At 42.5% G+C, this 21,873-nt stretch overlaps 1 protein-coding gene across 1 annotated transcript; it reads right to left on the bottom strand.

Moving 5' to 3' along the window:
- Positions 1-1,054: 1,054 nt before the first annotated feature.
- Positions 1,055-21,329, bottom strand: MATN3 (matrilin 3). Its single transcript, XM_030858337.3, has 8 exons — positions 21,119-21,329; positions 16,404-16,970; positions 13,499-13,624; positions 12,551-12,676; positions 10,834-10,959; positions 7,985-8,110; positions 3,067-3,177; positions 1,055-1,421 (listed from the first exon to the last, which is right to left on the bottom strand). The coding sequence occupies exons 1-8, from the start codon at positions 21,327-21,329 to the stop codon at positions 1,366-1,368; spliced, it is 1,449 nt and encodes a 482-aa protein (XP_030714197.3). The 3' UTR covers positions 1,055-1,365.
- Positions 21,330-21,873: the final 544 nt, after the last annotated feature.

Raw genomic sequence — 21,873 nt, 5'->3', positions numbered from 1 at the left:
TGTCAGGTGCTTTCAAAAATGTTGAGCAATAACAATAAATGTTTCATATAATATTTACTGCCTTTGATGTGTTCATTTTTCATGTCTTCCCTTTACAGTTTATATTTTAGATTTTTTACTGTTTCTGGGTTTGCATCTGTAGGTTATATTTTCTTTTCAAGTGCATATATTAATGTACCCTCATCATTATTTTATCTGAATTTATGTAATTTTGTTTTATTCCCTCTCCCACAACAATCTTGATTAAAGCCTTTCTGTTTAACCTGAGCTTAAATTTTTAATTTTAAGAGCATGAGATTAAATTATAGGAGGAGTCACAGTATTGTGTCCTTTGACAAGAAACTGTTTCATTCAAAATAATTGTAATTCAGCTTAATTTAAGAAAATATGTTAATAGGCAAAGTTGATATGAGTTACCAAAAAAAAGCATGACAATAATATATAAAGATATTGATTTTTATTATACTAAACACAACATAAACCAAGAAAAGAATGAGTAGTATACAATTTAAAGAACTATTTTTTCTAAGTTATAAGCATAAAAGCTGAAAAAAATTTATCAAATATGTAAGTGAAAAAAAGAGTTAGTCTTATCATTAACATTTTAAAAGACATTAGGTTTTGTTACTTATTATACCAGTATTTATAAATATATAATTTTATTGACTGGATCCTAGAGTAAAACAGCAAAGTAAATTTAGGGTTTTTTGTCCTTGGTAAAAAGTTTAACACTTAATTCACAACTAGTTGTGTGTTTCTTTCTAACATCAGAATGAATTGAAAATGACATATAACAGTTCACTTAATCTGTATTAACTATATTTAGGTATGTGTATTACAATTTCCTGATCACAGCTTCAACAATACTCTGGCAAAAATGAGAAAAAAACAAAAAGTGATAAAGATATAGTTCTAAATTGTAGTCATCTCAATTTCATTATATGAACTTTTTATGTGTAAATACCCTGTACAATTTACACTCTAAAGTAACAGGACTGGTTTACACTATAAATACTATCAAGAAAACATCAAAAGTTCGCATTTTAAGCCTGGTTATCTTACTAATATAAACATTTAAAAATTAAATGGCTCAATTAGTAAAGAAAGAAAGAAAGAAATTATGAAACTTTTCACTCTGTTTCCTACCATTTCACAGTAATAGCTTAGAGACACTAAAATTTGCTCTTAATAAGGGACATTTATTTCCTTAGAAAAATGATACAGATTCTCCAGAAGATCCTCATACTACTTATCCAGTAACATTAAAGCATTAGTAATGGCAGATTACTAGCAGGAACACTGGAGTATGCCAAAGTATTAAATACACCAAATGCTTCATATTTCCAGGTAAAAAAATTGAGGAATTTAACGATGTATTTGTCCATATTCATTTGCTTGCAACTTCTCCAAAATGTCATCAAGTGGCTAAGTTGTTAAGGCTAACACCGTATATTTTTAGACATTAGAAAATGCAAACACACTTTCAAACACTTCAATACAAGATTATATATATATATATATTTACGTTCTATTTTGAACAAAAAGAGTGAAATTGTTTTCTCACCAAAAATCTAATCTATCTAAAACTCAGATATTCTGTTCTTTAGCGAGCATGATATAAAGCAGTGGTCTTCAAACATTTTTCGTTCATATGGTCCCTAAAATAATTTTGACAAATAAGTGAATCTTGTGCATGTTTAGATTACATGAAAATTTTCATCATAAGTTTTAGTTGCAAATATGCAATTTCTGCTATATTATAAATATTGATGCTTTAAAACAAAATTTAAATCAGTCTTTTAAATGTATCCCATGTAATATTAATACTGTACTGAATTGTTACTACTGTTGTTCTTCTAAAATAAAATATTTCCTTGAATTTGTATTTCCTTTCTACTTCCTCCACAATTTTATTCTACTTTGAATCTTGGAAATCTGTTCTTTATCACTCTATTATACTTCTCTGATGTAAATTTTATACAAACAACAAGCACATACACATTTATATTGAAATTACCTTTGAATTAATTTTCTTTGACCATAAGGTGCTAAATTTTTTTAATCGTCTCAGTTGAGCTACCATTACAACTATTATGGGGACACAATTGATCCAAACAACGAGTAAGTCACAATTTTGACATAAAATCATTAAAAATAAAAGGTGAATTGTAATTAGAAAGGTATCTCCTAATGGGATGAATTGGGGGAGATGTGTTTATGAAGCTTAATTTAAAAGCTCTCTGGAGAATTTACCTTTCCAAGATATTCACCTTAGTAAAGTTCAGGGTAAGTAAGAGGTATGCCTTTCTTGTATAAATTTAGGAGAATGGTGACACTGAAGTGAGAGATGGGAAAAGAGAATGCCAACTGACCCCAAGTTGCATTGTAGGCAGATCGATTTAAGGAAGTGAAGGATTTGGAAATTGATTCCTTTAAAATTTTCTGTGTCCCCACATACCCCTGGAAAGTCTCTGCATACCCCTAGGGTATCCCTATCACAGTCTGAATACCATGCCTCTAAGATCCCTAGGAAAGGTGTTGTTAACTTGAACTACGCTAAGAAAAAGTACTTTTCCTGAATTACTCCTTTGGCTAAAAAACTGATTTTGAAAGTTTCTGAGGTAGTACCGTGTTACATTTTGAAATCTGCTTTTGGACCACTTGGCTAGACAAAGCACACAGCTATGTGTCGTCTGAACTATCACACTCCATTAATCAGCTGACTCGTTTTGTACATGTACAGATTCTGAATAAGAACATCATATTAAGGAATCAGGATAGTAGCACTGTCAAATAGAGCGCAATTAGGAGCTTATATTGCTATGGAAAAGCACTAGAAAAATAAATAATTACACAGCTCTTACATGTAAATAAGAATGGGTGTAACGGTCTTAAAACATTTTAAAAGAACTCTAAAGTAAAAAAATTAAAGCTGTGTATTACTATGGCTCATCTTAAAACTTAATGAATAAGGCACTTATCCTGTGGAATGTCCTAAAATGTCAGCTCAATTGTAGTACCTAAGCTGGCTTCAAGCAGAAGCAGAAAACCTTCCAGAAAGGATATGCTTGGTGTTCAGTTTCTGCAGATATGAGCTGACCTTATCCTGGAATGCCAGTGTGGCTTCACATGCACAAGCATCTTCTGTGGAGATGAGTCTTCGTGCTTCTGCAATGGCTGAAGACAATGACAATGCACAAAATGTTATAGCTAATTAGAAATCATAGCAAATCAGGAAATCTGTGATTCAATACTTCCATATATATATATATATTTTGTTTGCGGTATGCGGGCCTCTCACTGTTGTGGCCTCTCCGCTCCGGAGGCGCAGGCTCAGCAGCCATGGCTCACGGGCCCAGCCGCGCCGCGGCATGTGGGATCCTCCCAGACCGGGGCACGAACCCGTGTCCCCTGCATCAGCAGGCGGACTCCCAACCACTGCGCCACCAGGGAAGCCCAATACTTCCATTTTTAATTCTTACCTAAATGCATTTTCTAGGAGATAAAAGAATATAAGAGCACATGGAAAGAGGAGAAAGTACTGTGGACTTTGTCACCAAAGAAACTGAGTTAGAGATGTTGAGGAAAAGTTTACAATTGTCAAAGCTGGGTGATGGTTATATGAGAGTTCATTCTATTGTTCTCTATACTTTTGTAATTGTCTGAAATTTTCCATGATGTAAAGTAAATATTTAAGTTAATGCAGGGAGAAGCCAAGAATGAAGAGATAAGACAATCCCTTGTGATACTGTGTACTCATTACGAAATGAAAATGTTCACTATGGAGAACAGTGTGAGGTTCCTTTAAAAACCAAAAATAGACCTACCATATGATCCTGCAATCCCACTTCTGGGCAAATATCTGGAGAAAACCCTAATTTGAAAAGACACATGCACCCCAATGTTCATAGCAGCACTATTCACAATAGCCAAGACATAGAAACAACCTAAATGTCCATCGACAGATGAATGGATAAAGAAGACGTGGTACATATATACAATGGAATACTATTCAGCCATAAAAAGAACGAAATAATGCCATTTGCAGCAAAATGGTTGGACCTAGAGATTGTCATACTAAGTAAAGTAAGTCAGACAGAGAAAGACAAATATCATATATCACTTACATGTAGAATCTAAAAAAGTGATACAAATGAACTTATTTACAAAACAGAAATAGACTCACAGACATAGAAAACAGACTTATGGTTACCAAAGGGGATTGGGGGAAGGCGGAAGATAAATTAGGAGTTTGGGATTAAGATATATCCCTACTATATATAAAATAGTTAAACAACAAGGACCTACTGTATAGTACAGGGAACTATACTCAGTATCTTGTAATAACCTATAATGTAAGAGAATCTGAAAAGTTATATATATATATATATATATATATGTATATATTACTGAATCACTTTGCTGTATACGTGATACTAACACAACATTGTAAATTAACTATACTTCAATTTTAAAAAATGAAAATGAGGAAAACAGTCCTCTATTTGTGTGGCCAAAACATTTCAAGGTTTAAAACTAGATAATTCCTGAATTCCTATACAGACTATTATTCTACTGAATGGTTTGAACTGAGAATTCTTGTTCTTACCCATAAATACTTTGGAACTAAAAATTCAGGTTTGTATTGACATTTAAGCAAAGAACGTGGAAGAATGATAATTCTAACTCCAATTGCTTCTGTAATTCAGTGAGGCGGCTATTCCGACTCAATATCATAGCCCCTAAAGTTGCCTAACAGAAATAAGAGTAACTTCCAGATCTGAAGACTGATGAATAATCTTCCAACTGAGTAGTAGTACTGCTTGGGGAAAAGAGTAGTCCTTTGCTCTTGCATTTTCTCCCACATTCTATCCGTAAAATGTTACACAAAAATCCGAACGAACTTTTTGGTCAACCCAATACAAAGATAAGATACAGGGCTGGAGGACCATAAATTCACTTGATTAATCTATCTAGCTGTCTAAATCCTATTGAAACTTTTAGGGACAGCCAGCTCAAATCCCCATCTCGATCAGTAAATTAATAGTAAGCCAAAAAGTATCTACTGAATATCAAGTACATGCCCATCATCCCTGTACAGAGTATAAAATTGGTACCTATGATACTTTTCCAGTATATCTTGCCTGATAGCCTATAAGCTCTGTGAGGGTAGGGGCTCAGTGTAATATTCTCATTAAAACACCCCATAGAAAACTGGAAAACTGCGATGTTGCACAATTGAAAGTTGAGAGATGGATCCATTCACACTAGCAGCAAAAAGAATAAAATATTTAGGAATAAATTTAACAAAAGTAGTGCAAGACTTGTACAGTGCAAACCACAAAACATTAATCTGTCTCCAGTTCCTTCCTCGGGACCTAACAGAGTACTAGATATAGAACAGAAGTTCCATGAATACTTGCTGAACAAATAAGTGAATGGCTAAAGAAATGAGGTCAGAGCCTAAGCCATTATAAACCATTCTGGAATCCTCACCTTCCAGGAGAAGAAAAAATTCCCAAGACTGATTTTTCTGAAGATTAAACACTGAAGATAGGAAGACAGCACCCAGAAATACTCACATTGTTAAAGCAAGCTGCTCCTTATTAACCCTCACCCTCCCCAAGAAACTGATCCACACTTTACTTCAAATGAAGAAGTATCTGCTGAGTAACTGTCACGCGTTACGGTAGATGCTAAGAGTACAGACAAAATCTACTACCCGTGGTGGTTGGGGTCTACAGGAGCATAAAACCACAAGTCCAAAACTTGCATTTTCTTCCCCAAATCGGCTTCACTCTCAGTCCCCTTAGTAAAGATACCCCATCCTTCCAGCTGCTCAAGTGGAATAGGAAAGCCATCCTACTCCGCCCCCATCCTATCCCCACATCCAGTTTATCACCAAGCCCTGTTCATCCTACCTTCAAAACATGTCTGGAATCAGTCTACTTCTATCACCTTGTCACCATCCTAGCCCAACTGCAATAGCCCCCGAACTGGTCTTCTTCTGCTCTTCATCCTCTTCAATCCGCTGTTCACACAGCAGCTAGAGTGACTTTTTTTTTTTTTTTTTTTTGCGGTACGCGGGCCTCTCACTGTTGTGGCCCCTCCCGCTGCGGAGCACAGGCTCCGGACGCGCAGGCTCAGCGGCCATGGCTCACGGGCCCAGCCGCTCCGCGGCACGTGGGATCTTCCCAGACCGGGGTACTGAACCCGTGTCCCCTGCATCGGCAGGCGGACTCTCAACCACTGCGCCACCAGGGAAGCCCTAGAGTGACTTTTAAAAATATAAACAGCATGGTGCTGCTCCACTGCTAAAAACCCTCCATGACTTCCCATTTCTCATAGAATTTCCCATGCCCCAGAGCAGCAGCATGGTTTGACCCTGCCTAACTCTCCAAACTGCCTTACCCCACACTTATCCCTGGCTGGTCATGCTTCCGTCAGACGGGTGGCCTTTCACCTCCTCTCCCCACTAAAGCCACCACTCAGGACCTGGCGTTGCTCTCCCTCCTTCCGCCAGCACTCCAGTCTCAACCTACCTCAGAGAGACCCTCCCAACCTGAAATAGGGTCCCCAACCCCCATTCTGTTCTCTTCCATCACTGCTCTTAATTTATAAATGTGTTATGTACTCGTCTTTTCCCTCTAGACTGTTACCAAAGACCATGCTTGTTTTGTTCATGATTGTATACCTAGTGCCTAGAACATAGCAGATGCTATATTTATTGATTGGATGAAGGAATGACTGAAGGAACACACAAGTAACCACAACACAAGGCATCCAGTGCTGAAAAAGAGGACACGGTTCAATGGAAGAATAAGGGGAATTCTGGTAGAGGGGGTAAAAACTGAACTAGTCCTGGAAATTAAACAAACAGACATAATTCTGTAACATTTGATTCACAAAAAGTAATTTATAGGACACCGATGTAAGTTATGATGCATAATAAAGACAAATGCCTCATAATGCATAAAAACAAATGCATGATAAACCCACTGCACAACTTAAGAATTAAAACATAACGAATGCTGTTGCAGAGACGTCATTTAAGAAGTGGAAATATAAATACAATCTAGGAGAAGATATTTGCAACACATAAAAACAACAACGAATTTATATCCAGACATGTGAAGAGTTGTTATGATAAGTAAGAAAAATATAAATAACCCAATAGAAAAATAAAGGCATAAATAGATAAGATTTTATTTTCCAGATAAGAGACTGAAGTGACAAATAAATATAAGAAGAGAAGCTTAGCCTCTTTAGTAACCAGGAAGTGGGGAAAAGAAAGACTACAGGGAGATACTTCTTTACATCTACCAGACTGACAAAAGTTTAATCCAACAAAACCAAACGTTGGCAAGGATGTGGTTCTTGGATTTTGACAAGCAGAAGAGGCAAGGGAAGCAGATTACAGTAAAGGATGGAGACAGGTGAGTACAGGGCATGCTCCAGGAATATCAAACAGTCCATGTGGCTGGATCACAGGTCTTGGAGAGAAGGAGTGAATCTGGGGCCAAATGTAGTGACAAAATGAAAAAGAGTGGTTACCAGGGGTAGGGAGAGTGGAATGGGGAGTTTTTATTTAATGGGTACAGAGCTTTAGTTTGGGATGATAAAAAAAGTTCTGGAGATGGACAGTGGGATAGTTGCACAACAATGTGAATGTACTTAACACCACTGGACTACACTTAAAATGGTTAACATGCTAGATTTTATGTCATGTATATTTTACTGTAATTAAAGAAAAACCTGGACTTAGGGAGAGACTTTAATTAGGGAAAAAAAATGGAATCAGACCATGGAGGGAAGGATGCCTGGTGGAAAGGTAGAATTATTTCATTCTGAAGACATTTGGGAACCACTGGAGAATTCTGACCCAGGAGCAAGACTCAGAAGCGTGCTTCAGACTTGGAGACAGGAAAGCTCACTCTTAAGACTGTCCTAGCACATGAATTAGGCTTAAAGGGACAGTCTTTACCAGAACATGTCTTCTTGTCTTCATTCAAGGTGTAGCCAGTATAACAATCGCAGTGGTAAGACGCGGCCCCGTCATTCACACAGATGTGCTGGCACCCATGAGAGCCCAGTGCACACTGGTTACGAACTGAGCAGGAATGGGTCAGGAAAGAGAATATTCACAAATTACAACTGGAAACTAAACACAGACTTCCGGGAGAAAGAAGCTTTGGTTCGGTGCCAACAAATGCAGCAAATGAATCCTACAGTCGTCAGCAACGCGTCTCCCATGTTTCAGAAGGAGAGAGCCTCTTTTCCCGTTCCCTATCCCACACCCCTTTCCTTGTTATCTCTTGCAGCTATCTTGGTGCCTTCTCTTTTTTGCTATCTGCAGTCCTGGGGCTGCACTGAGTCTTGATTCTATTCCAGAACTTATCTCCAGCCTTTCCTGATGACCATGAATACCTCCAACCTCTCCAGCTATACACAGATCATCTTCACCATCACCAAAAATAAATTATTAGGGACCTACCTGCACATGGAGTTACATTTGATGCTGCACAAAAACTATGTTGACCAAGGGCCTGCCCTTGATGCTTAAAGTGGGACAGAAAACACTGGCCTGCACACACACACACACACACACACACACACACAGAGAAAAAATAATAACGATGATGATGATGGTGATGGTGTGTATGACTGGATAGGGAAGTATTTGTGTCTGTCACAAGTAAATACATTACAAGGAACAAGGGCTTCCTGGGATACATAGGTTCTTCCTCGGCCATTGCAGAAGCCAAACTACTTTATTTGTTCTCCTCTAACTCTCCTCTTAAGTGTCATTTTATGCTCACAAACCTTCCATGGCTCACTATTGCCTATAAAACAGCTGTTCATGAAGCGTAAGGCCCTAGGTAATCTATCCATAGTGTCTTTCCAACTTTCACACTGATATTACCCTTCACTACTACAATTCAGATGTTTCCAGCAAAATGCCTACTAGCAGAACATTTTGTTTTCCCCTCAGCCCAGCTTAGCAGCAACTCTGGCGATAACAAGTGGATGTGCCTGCAGCCCCTGGCCCGTGATCTGAGGCTCCACATTTAATTTACAGGCCTTGCCACTGCCCAGCAAGGGGAAGCAGGCCATTAGAGGGGATCTGACCCAGTTTTAGAATGGCATCCATTATTGCTGTAAAATATATAAATACCAACTTCTCACCATCTCGTCTTTTCCTTCTATCTCCTTTTGCTGTCCTGTGCTTTGCACCATGAGACGTGTAGCTTAGTGTTTGAGAGCATATGTAACCACCAGAGCAAGTGCCTGGGTTCAGATCCTGGCTCTGCTACTCACTAGGCAAGTGACCATAGGCAAGTTACTTTGTCTGTGCCTCAGTTTCCTTGTAAAGTTGCTGTGAGCAGTAAATGTGTGACTGTGCCTAAAATGCCTAGAACCGTGCATGGTACCCAGTAGGCACTGAAGAATGTTGGCAAACTGTTATCTGGAAGTGTTGCCTGGAGTAGTCTGCCTTAACTGAAAATCTCCTTTGATTTCTTTCTTTAATAAAATGGTCCATTTTATGCCATAATATCTGTTGGTTTACATGTAAATGTGTTTTTGTTTCCTTTTCCCAGGTCTTCAGATTAAAGGTCCTGCTTAAAGTACCAAGAGGGATACTTGTAACAGTTTGAGAAGTGCAGCCTTGAGTCCTTTCCATCCAACTGACTTAGTCCCACCCCCTGAACAAACCAGTACAAGCCACTCCCCTTGCCCTTGCCCTCTCCACTCCTCCATCTAAGCCTTATCCGCCCTCCTGCCGAGGCCCACCTCCAGTCCCAGCCCTCTGTGTCCATCCCAGACCTCCTGCCTCCCAGCCCCTCCCGCCCTTAGTCACTGTCGGTCCCTCTCCCTGGCTAAGAGTCCCTGCTTTCTTAAGGTGCTGTTTCTCCTTGCACCCAGCCTGTACGTAGCTCAGAGGCAGAAGCTGACGCTTCCTTACAACCCCACAGTGCTTAGCAGAGTCCTGGGAACAAAATAGGTGCTCAGAACTCTTTTATTGATCTCATTGTTTTAAAAAAAGGGGAATTAGTGATATGCCACTTCCTTTAATCTCTCTTGAAAAGGTCACACATTACATCTCAAGGAAGAGGAAAGCATACATAAAATCTAGAAAAATATTGAATATGCCAAAACTAAACACCACCCTGAGAGCTAGGAATTTCTCTTAGGAGTGGTTTTACATTACAAATGCCACTCTGTTCTGCCAGTGAGTTTAAATCAAATTAATGAGGATTAGCAGTTCTGGCACGGGCTTCCTCACCAAGTTATAAGTCTCACTTTCACCCCAGACTGATCATCTAGAAACTGTCAGGGAAAGACTTGCTTCAAACTTACTGGAATATCTGTGTGGGTCTAATTCAGTCATTTACAAAGCCTCCTTTACTAAAACGATCTGGCTTTAAGATTAACGCTACAGAAAAGTTCCAGGCCAAGTTTTAACTGGAAAAAGATCAGTTCAGCCTATCACACCAAATACTTACTGTCCAGCTGACTTCCTCTAAAGTTTCCTATTTGCTTTACAGAGCTATAAAATTTTCCTGGATTAGGACCGTACATTCAATTAGCTTTTCTTATATCCCCCACTCCCTACCCATTACCCAGTAATTTTCTGAAGTGAGCTATGTTTGGAAAACCTAGTGAGCTCACTGCCTCCTGAGCAATGTTTACCTTGGTCTGAAAAGCATGGTAGAATGTCTGAAGCCCGATTCCTTACATTACCTTTAAGAATCTCTCTCTTGGTGAAATGCAAGTTGGTTTCACTGCAGTAGAAAGAGCCCCGGATGAAAGAATTTACTGAGTGGACCTTACCTGAACACGTTTTTTTATCTTCATTCAGAGTGTAGCCCTCGTAGCATTCACAGTGATGAGACCCAGCTCTGTCATTCACACAAATGTGCTGACAGTCGTGTGTGCCCAAAGCACACTGATCTTGAGCTGCCCAACAAAAGTCCAGAAGAAAAGATGTTAAACGTGGAAAAGTCTTTTATCAGCCATATATAGAAATCTTCTTATTTGCAGCTAGCGATGCAGAGAGGAAAACTTATTAGAAACCACTCAAAGCCATCAGTAATATCTGTTCTCACTAGGAATTAGCTGAGTAAAACAAACTCCTACACACACAATACTTATGCTTCTATTTTTCCCCACCCCTTTTCAGAATCATCTATACTGAGTTTTTTTTTTTGCGGTACGCGGGCCTCGCACTGTTGTGGCCTCTCCCGTTGCAGAGCACAGGCTCCGGACGCGCAGGCTCAGCGGCCATGGCTCACGGGCCCAGCTACTCCGCGGCATGTGGGATCTTCCCGGCATGCACCTGCATCGGCAGGCGGACTCTCAACCACTGCGCCACCAGGGAAGCCCTATACTGAGCTCTTATAATCGAAGTATCTCATGAATACTCTCTAAAGCGTTCCTTTTAGATTTGTTGTATTTATGCTGAATCAGAGGGATTCTAACAGCTGGGGGACGAATTATACTAGAATCAGAAAGACATAGAGTTTGAAGAAACTGTAGCTCGACCCTCTCCTGTAATAAATGAGGAAACTGAGTCCAAAGGAGACCAAACGACTCAGAACAGCATCAGAACTCAAGACCCAAATTGCTACTCAATGTATTTTTCTCTGTACTGACATGATATTTTTTAACTTTTTTTTTTTATCTTTGAGCTTTTTGTTTTGAAATCACTTCAGGCTTATGAAAAAGTTTCAAAAATAGTGAAAAAAATCCAGTACTTCACCCCGTTTCCCCAAATGTTAACATCCTATATAAGCACAGTGTAATTACCAAAACCAGGAAACTAATACTGATACAATGCCATTAACTAACCTACAGACCTTATTCAAATTTTGCCAATGGTTCCACCACTAATGTCCTTTTTCTGGTCCAGGATCCAATCCAGGATCACACATTGCATTAAGTTGTCACATCTCCTTAGTTTCCGCCAATCTGGGACATTTCTTTAGTCTGTCTTTGCCTTTCATGACTGTGACACTTTTGAAAATTACTGAAAAATTAGTTTGTAGAATGTCTCTCAATTTGGGTTTGTCTGAGGTTTCCTCATGATTCTGAATTTTTAGCAAGAATACCACAGAAGTGCTATTGTGCCCTCAGAACATCATGTCAGGAGATGCATGACGTCACTGTGTGTTATTGCTGGTGATGTTAACTCTGATGTCTTGGTTGAAGTGGTGTCTGCCAGGTTTCTCCACTATGGAATGACTGCTTTTCTTTCTGTAAGTAGTAAGTTCCTTGTGGGCTGTTATTTGATTTTCACATACTAAATTGTCTTTAGATTCTGGAAAGGACTCTTAGGGCTGGGTACAGAGAAGGAAATAACACACTCACACATGTGGGTCATGAGAGACACATGCTGCCATTTGTAACTTTTCTAATAAGAAAGGGGAAAAGCCCAAGATGGCAAGAGAGGAAAAGAGACCGAGCTCCCCGTCGATGTGACCCCCGCCAAACACTGACTAGGGAGACAGGTAAACAGGGAGGCAACAGTAAAGCCTCTGCCCCCACTTACCCGAACACGTTTTCCTGTCTTCATTTAAGGTATAACCTTCATAGCACTCACAATGATAAGAGCCATTTCTGTCGTTCACACAGATGTGTTCACAGCCGTGAGTGTTAAGAGCACACTTATTAATAACTATCAAAAGATGATCAGGACAAATGTCAACACATGGAAAACATGGCAAATAAATAACTACGGGCCACACCACACACACACACACACACACACACACACACACACACACACACACACGCACACAGAGTGCTAATGAAATGGGACAGCTTGGCACGAGAGGAAGCCTGCTGGACGGGGTGGGAATCCACTTCGTCTTGACTCTTTCACTAACAGACCCCATGACATGGGTAGGTAAGTCTTCTCCCTTCTTGTGGAGGTCTCAATTTCATTTTCTATAAAATGAGCAGGTTGAATTAAATGATCTCTAAGTTTTCTTCCTCTCAAAAGCTTTTTTCTAGGATTTAACAAATTGGACCTAATTCCCACTCTTCATTGATTGTATGTGAGTATACATAGAGCAGATGAGTGAGAACCTCCCTAGATTTTCTTCCACTTCTAGATTCCATGAATCTTCTACGGTCACAGACAGGTAAGAGGAGCTTGTATTTAATGAAATAAAACCCAGGAAAAAAAAAATCCAAAACCTCAAAAGGACGAAGAGTTTTGGCCCCCTTCCTCACTAGCCCTTTTCCCTACTAACCCTTCTCTCTAAACCTAGTAATAAGTACTGTAATAGGTACTTATACTATTACATTACTTATAGTATTACATACTGTTTTAGGTATTACCTCACTTTTCTCCTCATGTTCCTTTTCAAGAAAAGTCATTGATAACAGTAAATCCCCCACAGGGCAGTTAGGAGAAAAGCATAATGCCAGTCCAAAGCCTGGGGTGAGTCCCCAGATAAGTTTCCATCAGCCACCACCCCTTAAGCAGCCTCACCTGAACACGTCTTCTTATCGGCATTCAAGGAATATCCTTGGCTGCACTCACAGTGGTGCTTGCCTTCCCCGTCACTGACACACACATGCTGGCACTGGTGTGTGCCCAGCGCGCATGGGTCCAGAGCTGTGCAAAGGAAATTTACAACAGTCAGCGTCGACAGGTAAGAAGCATTTCAGATACTTCCTCCTGTGTCAAAACAACATCACTCTCCAGGTTCCTCTCTGATTCTATCTTTAGTTCACTCTAAAAATTGGCTACTTGTTTCCTGCCCCTGGTTTATTATAAATACCACTCTCAGTAATGTTTAAATTGTAACTAATTTAAAATCATAGATCTTGTGGTTGACTTTCTCAAAAAAGAAAGGGAATTTTGAATTTGGAGCTGAAGCCAAACACTTTACATGAATCAGGCAATTCGATATTTTATTCAATGTATCCACCTAGCCAGAAAAAAAGACTTTTGCCTCCCAACAGAAAGAAGGGAACAGTAATGTACTTCCTGAAGTTCTATGAGCTAGTGGTCCCACTGCCACCAGAACCCAGTTTCCAACGGTTCTATAGTTTGTGTCTAAACAGAATTCACACCCAGGCTTTCCTCTAGGCCTGGAACCCACTCACTCTTGGGCAGCAATACATGTTTGAAGTTGCAAATGGTGGAGGGCAATGTAGGTAACTGCCTTCCGAATATGCGGCATGGGTTCCTAAGCCCAAATGTGTACGCGTGCGACTCTCATATCTGCCAGCAGAATAAACTTACATGCTATATACAAACCAGTAAAAAGAAAAGGAAGAAAACAACAATTAGATTACATTAGCTAAACTGCATCCTCATCTTTTTGCTCCTGGAGCCATTTTTAACCTCAGATTTTTTTCCCCCAGTGACATGTTTTGATAAAAGAATCAATGAATTTAGTCATTTCTGAGAAACCAAGGAGGCCTGTTGCAGGAGGCTGGCACCCCTGTGGCAGGTCACCCAGCCTCCACTATTTTGGCAACAGGACAGGTTAATATTTTCCCAAGAAGGGCCTTCTCATGGAATAATCTTTCCAGCTCGTTAACTACAACAGCTACCTCTCAGTCTTTTTTCCATAGAGAGGATATTTTCCCCCCAGAACAAGCAGATCTTTCGTACCAGAATGAAAAGATGACCACTCACCACTTGTTACTTTATGTCCTTCAAGCCCAACCCCAGGTGCTATCTTTGAGACCCAGCCTTGCCATAGACCAGCATCTTTATGGAAAAGTTCTCACCCACAAACACAGGGGGGTTTTCTGGGAGAAAGAAAGCTATTTTCTTTTGGGAAACCAATGAATGCTGAGTCAATGCCACCGAAGCCAAGGACAGCTTGTGAAGACCCAGTGTCCTAGGGCAGGAAAGATAAAGGGTCCCTGGCCAGGTCTGGTTGAGATGAGGCCAGACTTTGCTCCAGACCGAGACTTCGTCTCTCATTTCCTGACAAATTGTTGATTGCTGAGTTTCACATTCATTTATATATAAAGTCTCCTTGAAATTTACAATTGTAATGATTGGTTCACTTGTTTGTCTCACCCCCAGCCGCAGACTGCTGCTTGATGGTAGGAGGGACTACCTTATCTTTGTATCATCAGTGATCAATAAACACATGTTGAAAAAACAAATGTGAAATAGATTATATAGCAAAAGGTATCTACATTTTAAAATTCACCTGAACTAGAAATTTGTCCACACCTGCTTAGATAATTCCACAGAGGGCTTTGAAAGATTATCTCCAAATGATAAAAAATAAAGCATGACTATAGAAAGAAAGAAACAAAGAAACAAAGGAAGACAGAAATTTTTAAAAGAAAAACAAAAATAAATTTAAAAGTAAAAATTAAAAAGTTTGAGTCCCACAAATTCATAATCCTGGTCAGTGACCACAGATAAACCCAAGCCTTGAATGGATTCATATTCATGGGTTTGGCTGATTCATGTTAAAGATTCTAATTAAATCAGCATGTTTGGATTTAAGCTCCATCCTAAAGGAAGAAAGGAGAAGAACAGTAACAGAATAATTAAAAAATTAAAAAAAAACAAAAAATACCCTGCTTCTTGCTATCTCACAAGTGAGCTGAAATCCTAACCTTCCTGGTCCCTAAGCCTCTCCCTCCACAGGGAATAATCAGACACCGAGCTGAATCTGAAAACCGGAGTATTCACTAAGTGTACACACTGACTGACAGTTACACTGGGATATAAGCCGGCTGATCTTTCCACAGACAGACACAGTCCCCGACTTCTGCCCCAAAAACAAGCAGAGTTCTGTTAAATCTAGAGATGGAAAAACTAAAGAAAATATCTGGAAAAAATGTGGTGGGCAGAGGGGAGAAGAGAGGTGTCTGGAGATTTTTTTATTTGTATTTTTTTCTGACCCCATCAGGGAATAGCAGGATCATGTACCTTGGATATTTCCAGAATTTCACATTTCTAATGCAAACACAAAGATTTTTATGAGCAAACCAAGTTATATATAAGGCAGCTCTATATTTCTAAACCAACAAAGTATGTTTAAGTTGCTAAAAAAAAAAAAAAAAGAGGGCTTCCCTGGTGGCGCAGTGGTTGGGAGTCCGCCTGCCGATGCAGGGGATGTGGGTTCGTGCCCTAGTCCGGGAGGATCCCTCATGCCGCGGAGCGGCTGGGCCCGTGGGCCATGGCCGCTGGGCCTGTGCGTCCGAGGCCTGTGCTCCGCGACGGGAGAGGCCACAACAGTGAGAGGCCCGCGCACCGCAAAAAAAACAAAAAAAAGAAATACACACATATGAAAAAGTATTGCTTATATTTAAGTTTTCCATAAATTTCCACCAAAAAAGAATAAATCTCTTTTTTTTTGGATACACAATGTCTGACTATATAACATCTTTTCTAGTTGGAAGCAAAGACTTACCACAAAAGGTTTCCTGGAATCTAGAGGAAAGTTTCTCAATGACCCCATAGGTCTCCACATAGAAAACGTGCTCGTCCAGGGGCTCACTGGCCATCATCCTGAGGGACTCCATGTCTGCCCGGTCCACGCCCACGGCGTACAGCTCAATACCGGATGCCTGGGCCCGAGCCGCCACTTCATTCACCTGATCCTGGGGCCGCCCATCTGTCACAATGATGGCCACCTTAGGGATGTTGGAAGCGGGTCCCCGAGCTCCTGCCTCCACTGTGAAAGCTTCGTCCATCGCTGTCTGAATGGCCAGGCCCGACATGGTCCCTGTGGACAAGGGTGTGATCCGCGCCACGGCCTGTTTCAGGGACTGCTTATCCGAGTGGGTCTGGAGATGGAACTCGATCTTCACGGTGCTGGCGTAGTTCACCACTGCCACCCGCGTGTCTGCCGGCCCGATGTCCAGAGTGTCAATTACCCGTGAGACAAAGGTTTTTACTTTGGTGAACTCCAGAGGCCGTACACTACGAGAACTATCAATGATAAACACCAAGTCCAAGGGCATGCTCTTGCAAACACCTGCAAAGAAGGGTGTGAGAAACAGACATGACTAAGCGATGAGCAGACCACAGTCAAAAATGGGGCAGTTCTGGGACTTCCTTGACAGTCCAGTGGTTAGGACTCCACGCTTCCACTGCACGGGGCGAGGGTTGATCCCTGGTCCGGGAACTAAGATCCCACATGCCCGTGCTGCCAGGCCAACACAAACAAACAAAAAAAAAACAAGAAAGAAATGGGGTCAGTTCTCCCACCCAGAGAGTTCTGGCCAGCATCCCTTGATCCCAAATACCCCACTGTCTGCTGTCTTCCCCAAGACCACCCTCCCTTTGGATGTTGAAAGCACTGAGGCCTTCAGGATTCCCTAGTGAGAATTCACATAGAGGTGTGACATTTCCCCAAATATCTCCCCTACAGGCTGGCTGAGTCTTGAAATTTCACTGGGAACCTTATCCTTCTGCTTAAAGTTTTGTTCAAGGGTTCCTCTAGACTCCCAGGAATGAATGGATTCCAGACCTCTCTTGGGCTTCTTGGCCATCAGAGGCAATGGGACAGTGACCCTGAATCGTGTGAAAGGTGAACTCAGGGCACCCTCACTGCACCCTCCCCTGCCTGCCCAGGCCTCAGAGCCCCTCGGGCAATGGCAGAGTGTGAGGTAAGGCACACTGGTGCTCTCGTGCTGGCCTCCTTCTTTTACTCCACTTCCAAGGCGGTGAAAACTGCTCCAGAGTAGCCCTAAATTCTCCCTCCATCTGGTCATTCACTCACGTTTAGTGAACTTTGAGGTCCAACTAGCCCTGAGTTACAGTTTGAAAGTGGAAAGAAGGATAACAACTTAATCTGGTCCCTGTTGACTTCCATCTTTGTCAGTATGTCTTGTTTTAAGAAGCAGAGGTTTTGACCTAGTATCTGTCCTACTGTCCCCACCAAAGTGTCTTAGTCACCTCTCTTTCATTTTTTCATTCACCAAATATATTTTTTTGAGAGCCTACCATGTATTAAGCCATGGGGCTACAAAAGCAAATAAGCCAGATTCCCTGCCCTCAAGAAACTTGCATCGTTCCCACACAAAAGTACCTGGCACATTGCAGCAACACAATACATTTTTGTTTTCAGCACATCCTTCTTATCCTTTTTTCCTCTAATCTCGTTCTATACTCCTCCCTCTCCTAGCCACCCAAATCAAATCCAAAAGTCAGGACTAGCTAAGAAAGAAGCCATTCCTCTTCTTTCAACACACACACACACGCACGCACACGCACATGCACACACACACCAAGCCCTGAATGGAAATGAGATCCTTGGGCATGAAGTGTCATTCAGGGTTCTTTTCTTTCCTAATAGGGGGCTGGAAATTGATGCAACTCTAAGAAGGCAATTTACTCAGTGTGTAGGGGGAAAAGGTATAGGTATTTATTCATTCAAAATAAATTCCTAGGCTAAGCAGTTGATGACAGAAAAAGCCCAGTCTGGAGCAGGAATTATGCCTGTTTTCTTTTAAAAACTGAAAAGTATCCTCTTGGTTTTAGCCTGATTCCTAGAGGTATTAACTAAAACAATAAATAATATCCTACTTTCAATAACACTGAGGGATCACAGGATTCCAACACAACAACCCTGTGAAGTTAGAGATGCAGAGGTTGTTTTTATACCCATTTTACAGGCGAGAAAACTGAGTCTCAGGAAGCTGTAAGACCTAGAAAGTGGTAGAAAATAGCGGTAGATTGCACTCCAGGTTTCCTGACTCCCAGCCCAAAGGGACCTTTCATTTCATGGTTGCCTCTCTCTGAAGGAACATTTTCTACTACCAAAATTAACATTACCTCATGTACCTAGTAAACATCCTGCCTGGTGACTTTGAGCCACCAGCCTGAAATATGCTGTGCGTCATGTATTTAGCTAGGTCAAAAGGAATTAATTCTTTAAAAAAAAAAAACCCTCCAGAATTTCATTTCGTCCCTAATTACCATGCATCGAAAGCAAAGAAGAAGAAAATCCTTCCAGGAGTTGGATCTGGATGTTTTTGCATAATTTGAGTAAAGGGAAAACTACATGTGATACAAACCCATATCTGACAATGCTGTCACTAACACCCAAGTGGTGTCCTTACTAATATCGAGGCTATGTTCTTGTAAGTAAACATGCAGGATTCCTTGCTTCTTCACTTGATTTTTCACATGGAATCATCTATGGGAGGTCACAGGGGTGTGGTGGGCAGGAATAATGCCCCCCAAAGATGTCCATGTCCTAATCCCCAGAACCTGTAATTATGTTAATTTACATGGTAAAGGAGACTTTGCATGTGTGATTACGTTAAAGGCTTGAGATTGAGGATGTTGTCCTGGATTATTCTGGTGGGTCCAATGTAATTACAACAGCTCCCAGAGTGGAAGAGAGAGGCAGAAGAGGAGATCTGAGAGATGACATGTGAGGACTCATCCTGCCTTTGGCGGCTTTGAAAATGGAGGGAAAAGGCCATGAGCCAAGGAATGAGGGCGGCCTCTACAAGCTGAAAAAGGCAAAGAAACGGATTCTCCTCTAAGGTCTTTCCAAAAGGAACATGTCCCTGCTGACACCTTAATTTTAGTCCAGTGAGACTAGTGTCAGACTTCTGAGCCACAGAACTCTTAGATAATAAATGTGTGTTGTTTTAAGCCACTAAGTTCATGGTAATTTATTACAGCAGGAATAGAAAATACAGGGGGCTTGACTCAGATGGCAGGACATTCTGTGAGCATCTGCTTACTTCCTGATTCAGACCCCCTCATCATTAATTGTTTTTGAATCTCACTCCCTTTTACTAGATAACAGCACTTTGATTCTCAGAAACCAAGAAAATGAGAATCTGAATTTCCTAAAATGTTTCCTTACTCACAATAACTGTCTATTTCTGATAGCTCTGCTAGAAATAAAAGCCCATAGCAAAGCTTAGCAGTTTCTGGGTGCAAAAAGAAGTGAATTTGAAAAAGGGTGGAATGTTGTGTTTATTAAAGAATTATCATTCAATATTGGTTTGGGTTTCAGGTAATAAAGGACCAGTACTGCATAGGAGGAACATTGACCACCCCACGCAGAATCCCTCCTCTCCCTCCCAGATGCTTCCCCAAGGGAGGTGGATCAGGACAAGAGGTAAAATTAACTTCTAGGAGAAAGGCTTCTCCCCTACCCCCATTCCTGGCCTGGAGCAACCAACTGATTACTAACTGAATTGAACGGTGGTGAACCCTGGCACTCCCTGTCTCAATGACAATGCTCTCGCCATATCAAATCCAGCCCACTGGAGCTGATGCAGGAAAGAATCCTTTGTGCTCTTCCTCAACATTATCCAGAAAGGTGCAGGAGGGGTAGACAACACAAATCAACCTGGGCCATGAAGCATCACTGGCCAGATGAGACTGGACATCCAGAAAATGGTTTGATGTAGCCTCTCTTTAAAGCAGGACTTTAACAAGTCTGATGCTGGACTTTTTGGTAATGAAGATAAAATCTTATGTAAACCATATTGAGAGCTTGGTAGCTTGAAGCAGTGGAAAGTTCCATGCTTGGGTTATCTGAGCCCTGAGTTTTATTCTGGGCTCTGACACTGATTTGCTGGGTCCCCTCCCCTTGACGAGCCTCAGTTTCCCTATATGTGCTGTCAGGGGCTGTGTCAGATGATCTTCCCTCTCTGCTGCTCTAGGATTTTTGCTCAACCAGAGAACTAAAAGCAGAATCTCAGGAAAGGTTTACTGAGCTGAACCAGAGGTGGGTCTAGGACAGAGAGCTGAGAGGCGCCTGGTGTTCCCACGGCTGCCCCATCCTCCCTGCCCAAATCTCAGGGGGCAGTTGCTGGAGTTTGACCTTCAGGAGACCCAAAGTCTAGCTCTGACTATGAGTGACCTTGGGCATCTCTCTCTTCCCTTCTCTGGACCTCAGTATCCCCACAAGATTCATCGGGGAGGGGATCTTTCTCCTGCACCACAGTCTGGCTCCGGCTGGGATGGAGGGAATACCTGGTGGATGACGGAGGCTCTTCCTCCTCATTCAACGCCTGATGCCCCTGCCCACCCAACATCCCGCCCGGCCCCGGCCGGGGATCTCCCTCCTTCCTGGAGGGTGTCCCTCCCTGAGGCCCTCTCAGGTCCCTCTCAGCCTGAGGTCCCTCTCCCGTCCCCGCCCAGGCCGTGTACCTGCGCCGCGGGCCCCGCCGTGCTGGCCGGCCCCAGAATAGGGCGTGCCGGTGGGGGCGGCCGGAGCGGGACGGCGTCCGGGGCTGCCCCCTGGGCCGCGGGTCCCCAACCTCAGGAAGCTGGGGCGGTCCAGGGGGCCGGGGACGGCGGGGGGTGGCAGCAGCAGCAGCTGCCAGAGCAGCAGGAGCAGTCCCGGCAGATGTCGCAGCATCGTGGGCTTGGCGCTGCTGCCCGTGTGCGTCGGGGGTCGTCGCTCCCTCGCTGGCTGGGTCAGTCGTGGGCCCGTGCGCCGCTCCCGGGCGGCCAATTTAAAGGTCCCGCGGCCGTGGGCCCCGCCCCGCAGCCTTCGGTCCCGCCCCTCGGCCGTAGGCCCCGCCCAGCGAACCCGTCCGGGGCCGCGCGCCGCCTGCTCAGTGCATTCCCGCGGCTGGCGTGGAATGTCTGGGGCCTCTCGGCCGGCGGCGCGGTGCCCGACTCCGGCCCGCCGCCGCCGCCGCCCCTCCCGCCCCTGCCCTGCGCCGGCCCGGCCTCGTCTGGGTGGTCTCGGCCCGGTGCCTCCCGGCCGGGCTCTGCTTCCCTCCAAACTTCTGCCTCGCTGTACACCCAGGGCCTGGTCGACCCCACTCGTCTGGCCAGGGCCCCAGGCTCCCGGTTCAGGAGGCCCGAGCTCTGCCGTCCAGCTCCGTTCAGGTTTGCCTGCCTCAAGGTTTCACCTCCATCCTCACACCACATTCCTTTCCCCTACCAAGTAACCC

The sequence above is a fragment of the Globicephala melas genome, chromosome 12, assembly GCF_963455315.2.
Source record: "Globicephala melas chromosome 12, mGloMel1.2, whole genome shotgun sequence".
Lineage (NCBI taxonomy): Eukaryota > Metazoa > Chordata > Mammalia > Artiodactyla > Delphinidae > Globicephala > Globicephala melas.
Note: the sequence above shows the minus strand (reverse complement) of the source record. Positions and strands in the feature narration are given on the sequence as shown.

What these genes read in the sequence shown, in the direction of transcription:
- MATN3 (XM_030858337.3), bottom strand. Translation starts at nt 21,329, where the DNA reads ATGCTGCGACATCTGCCGGGACTGCTCCTGCTGCTCTGGCAGCTGCTG. An exon ending in ATTCCAGGAAACCTTTTGTG is followed by an intron (nt 13,625 to 16,403) that starts GTAAGTCTTTGC and finishes TCCTTTGCACAG; the next exon opens with CTCTGGACCCATGCGCGCTG. An exon ending in AGACAGGAAAACGTGTTCGG is followed by an intron (nt 10,960 to 12,550) that starts GTAAGTGGGGGC and finishes TTTGTTGGGCAG; the next exon opens with CTCAAGATCAGTGTGCTTTG.